The sequence below is a fragment of the Vombatus ursinus genome, unplaced genomic scaffold, assembly GCF_900497805.2.
Source record: "Vombatus ursinus unplaced genomic scaffold, bare-nosed wombat genome assembly UNPS02009173.1, whole genome shotgun sequence".
Lineage (NCBI taxonomy): Eukaryota > Metazoa > Chordata > Mammalia > Diprotodontia > Vombatidae > Vombatus > Vombatus ursinus.
The window spans coordinates 8,188,016-8,191,385 of record NW_020948951.1 but is presented as its reverse complement, the minus strand read 5'-3'; the positions used below and the strand labels follow the sequence as shown (position 1 = coordinate 8,191,385).

The following is a 3,370-nucleotide window of genomic DNA, read 5'->3' as shown; positions in this document are numbered from 1 at the left end:
TGAACTGATTTGGTCCTTCAATAACAAGATCTGCAGAACTCAATGAAGGAAAATTTATGGTCCAAATCATAGGACATCAATTTTTACCATAACTAGAAACTACTATCTTGAGTAGTTGTAAGTAGAAAAATTCCAAATCTATAAAAATCCTCAATCTTCATAATCAAATCAGCTCTACCACCTGCTCACTCAGTTAGGGAACTGATAAATAAGGATTTGAGCAAGAAAAAGGCTGTGTAACTTTCCTAAAAGAGTAATAGTCCTCCACATATGCATAGGAATGAGGGAGAAGTAGTATTTTGAGCCCCTCCTATGGACTAGAATCTCAAAGTGTGATAGTCAAATAGGTTTTCTGCGTTCTCTCGGTTTTTTTCTGCCTAAAGTTTTCTTTTTAAGATAAATAGAATGCTGCCAAAAATCCTGTGCCTTGGGATTGTATTTCTGTCTGTGACCACAGTAGGGACTATAGCAAACTGCTTCCTCTTTACCTCTTATATGTTAAATGTCATTACTGGCCACAAGATAAGTTCTTTAACTCTTATTTTCACCCAGCTGACCTTGGTGAACTCCATTGCACTTATGAGCAAGGGAGTCCCACAAACATTGCAGGGTTTAGGGTGGAACAATTTTCTGGATGATGTTGGGTGTAAAATTGTATTTTACCTTCTCAGAGTGAGTCAAGGGCTTTCAATTTCCCTGACTTGTCTCCTCTGTACCTTCCAGGCCATCATCATCAGCCCCAGCAATTCCAGGTGGGCAGAATTCAAAGTCAGACTCACACAATATATCACCCCCTGCTATCTCTTTTGCTGGATCCTCAATCTGCTGATAGAAATTCTTATTCCAGTAAGTGCAAGAGGCCCAAGGAGCAGCAGCAACTTTACAAGTGCATTTGATAATGTATTTTGTACTTCAGAATATATTATGGATTTTTATTTGATAATGACCACTTTCAGAAATACACTTTGTTTGGGGCTCATGGTCTTGGCCAGTGGCTACATGGTGCTTCTCCTACACAAACACCAGCATGTCCAGAAAATTCGAAGCACCATCCTCTCACCCAGGAAGCACCCTGAAATCAGAGCCACCCAAACCATCCTTTTACTCATGAGCATATTTGTCAGCTTCTATGCACTCGACTTGATTTTTACTCTTTTTCTCAGTTATTTTGACCAAAAGTCTCCCTGGATGTTGTCTACCTCTATCTTCCTGTCACTATGTTACCCAACCATCAGTCCCTTTCTAATGATCCCCCAACTCCCCAGGCCTACCTGTAATTTCTGGGCCAAATAAGGTCCCCTTTGTCACAATGGTCTCAAATGTGACCATGGAGTCATAAGTAGAATGTTTCCTCCTCCTCCCATACCTTTATCTACTTCCTAAATATTTTGGAAACAGGAGACACAAAGAGGCTTCTAATCTGGAAGAATCAAATAAGAGAAGAATCCCACATTAGGGTCACAGCAGAGCTCAAATAGACCTCATACAGCTTATAGCACAACTGATATGCAAAGAAGAATGCCTTCAAACAATAAACAGAAGAACTGTAATCCTTTTCCACATGATACTCCCTTCAAATATTTGAGCATGGCTGTTATGTTTCCACTTCATCTTCTCTTATCCAGCCTTAATATCTCCACTCTCTTCAAGTGATCCTAATATGGTCAGGAGGACACTTACTATTCTGGTTACCTTCTTCCTTATGTTCTCTAGCCTTTCAGGAACCTAACACAGTACTCCATATGTGGTTTGAGAAATACTGATATTAATAACCTTATCACACCTACCTCATCCTTGTCACTATGCTTCTCATCCTACAGTCTAAGAATGGATTATCTATGGTGGCTACCACATCAGGCAAGTGACTCATTTTGAGCTTTTGAGCCATGAAAAACCCCAGCTTTTATTTCCATCAATTGCTGTTCAACTACATGGACTGAAACATACAAATCAAAAGAACTCTGACATTTCATCTTGGACCCCAAAAATTCAGAAAGATAACAAAAGACAAGCACAGTTGATGCTGAAGGGTTTGTGGAAAAGTTAATACACTAATTCATTATTGGGGGAGATAGAAACTGATACAACCATTCTGGAAAGCAATTTGGAAATATGTAAACAAAGCAACTAAAATATCCAGAGATTTCAATGCTAGATATATAAATCAATAAAGCCAACAACAACAAAAAAAGGAAAGACATGACCCACAAAAATATTTATAACTGTACATTTCATGGCAATAACCTGGAAAGAAGTAAAGAGAACAACAATCACAAACAATCAAAACTAAATATTGAGAAATTATAAGAGACAAACTTGTCCCCAAAGAAGATGAATGAGAAGATTCCTTTCTTGCTTTTTTGTAAAAGCTGGAATCCATTAATGAGGAACAATGCACAAAAGATAAGATTTATTAATTTGTTCTTCAGTTTTGCTGATTTTTAAAAAAATCTTCTTTCAGCTAAGAGATTTGGTAATTCTAGAAAAACTACTTCAGACTCAATGGTATTAATAAGCAATACATCATAATGTGAAAAGAAAAGATTACCCCCAAGCACAAATGTGACAAGTTCATAATTCTTGAGAAACCATTTTTCAGAAAAGGTAAGAATGAAGAAAACAGGTAATCAGGACACATGAATGAAGTAAACATTTATTATTATAAGTATGTACTCCACAAGTGTAGAGAAGGGCCCACATGTGGTGAAGACATTATTATTGTGTGTGTGTCTCAAAAAGACATAGATTAGATGTTTCTAGTCTCTTATTCCCCCATCCTTCTCCCAGAAGGATTTTGATTCCTGCCAGGTGGATAAGAAGGAGATTGGATCCAGAGACCATTCTGTTTTCCTCAGAGGGATGGGGGTACTACATGGTAAAGATATCTATCTGCCCCTTTAAATATTATTTGTCTGGGGGATATGATCAGGTTCCATCTAACTTTTGATTACTTTGTTATATTGAGGATGGCCACAAGCTCTGTATCTGAGGGTTGACCCTTTCCCACCTATTACCACTTCCGCAATCAGCATACACAGCAAATAGCAAAGAAATTCATTCATCCAAATTAGAGCAAAACAGAAATCAGACAAGATATATATTTAGGAGAATATGGACCAGTCAATAAAAAGTGAAAGAGCTCTCCCATTGGGATTAATGTAACTGAGATCAACTGAGAGAGAAGGTCCTGGATCTCATTCAAGAACAAAACTCTCTAGAGACTCTAGAGTAGCAAGCTAGGAATAGGGACATGATGGAGACAGCCTGTACCTCTCATGTCTTCCCAGAGTCTTTTCCATCAGCAATCTGATAGGTGGTTGGCCTATTCCATTTTCTCTCTCAAAGCTGGAATCCAACTCAAAGCTACGCT

The 3,370-nt window shown here is 38.1% G+C and overlaps 1 protein-coding gene across 1 annotated transcript; it reads left to right on the top strand.

Annotated features, from left to right (window-relative positions):
* Positions 1-405: 405 nt before the first annotated feature.
* Positions 406-1,293, top strand: LOC114035230 (vomeronasal type-1 receptor 3-like). The gene has a single exon (XM_027851302.1). The coding sequence runs from the start codon at positions 406-408 to the stop codon at positions 1,291-1,293; it is 888 nt and encodes a 295-aa protein (XP_027707103.1).
* The last annotated feature ends 2,077 nt before the right edge of the window (positions 1,294-3,370 follow it).

What these genes read in the sequence shown, in the direction of transcription:
- LOC114035230 (XM_027851302.1), top strand. Translation starts at nt 406, where the DNA reads ATGCTGCCAAAAATCCTGTGCCTTGGGATTGTATTTCTGTCTGTGACC.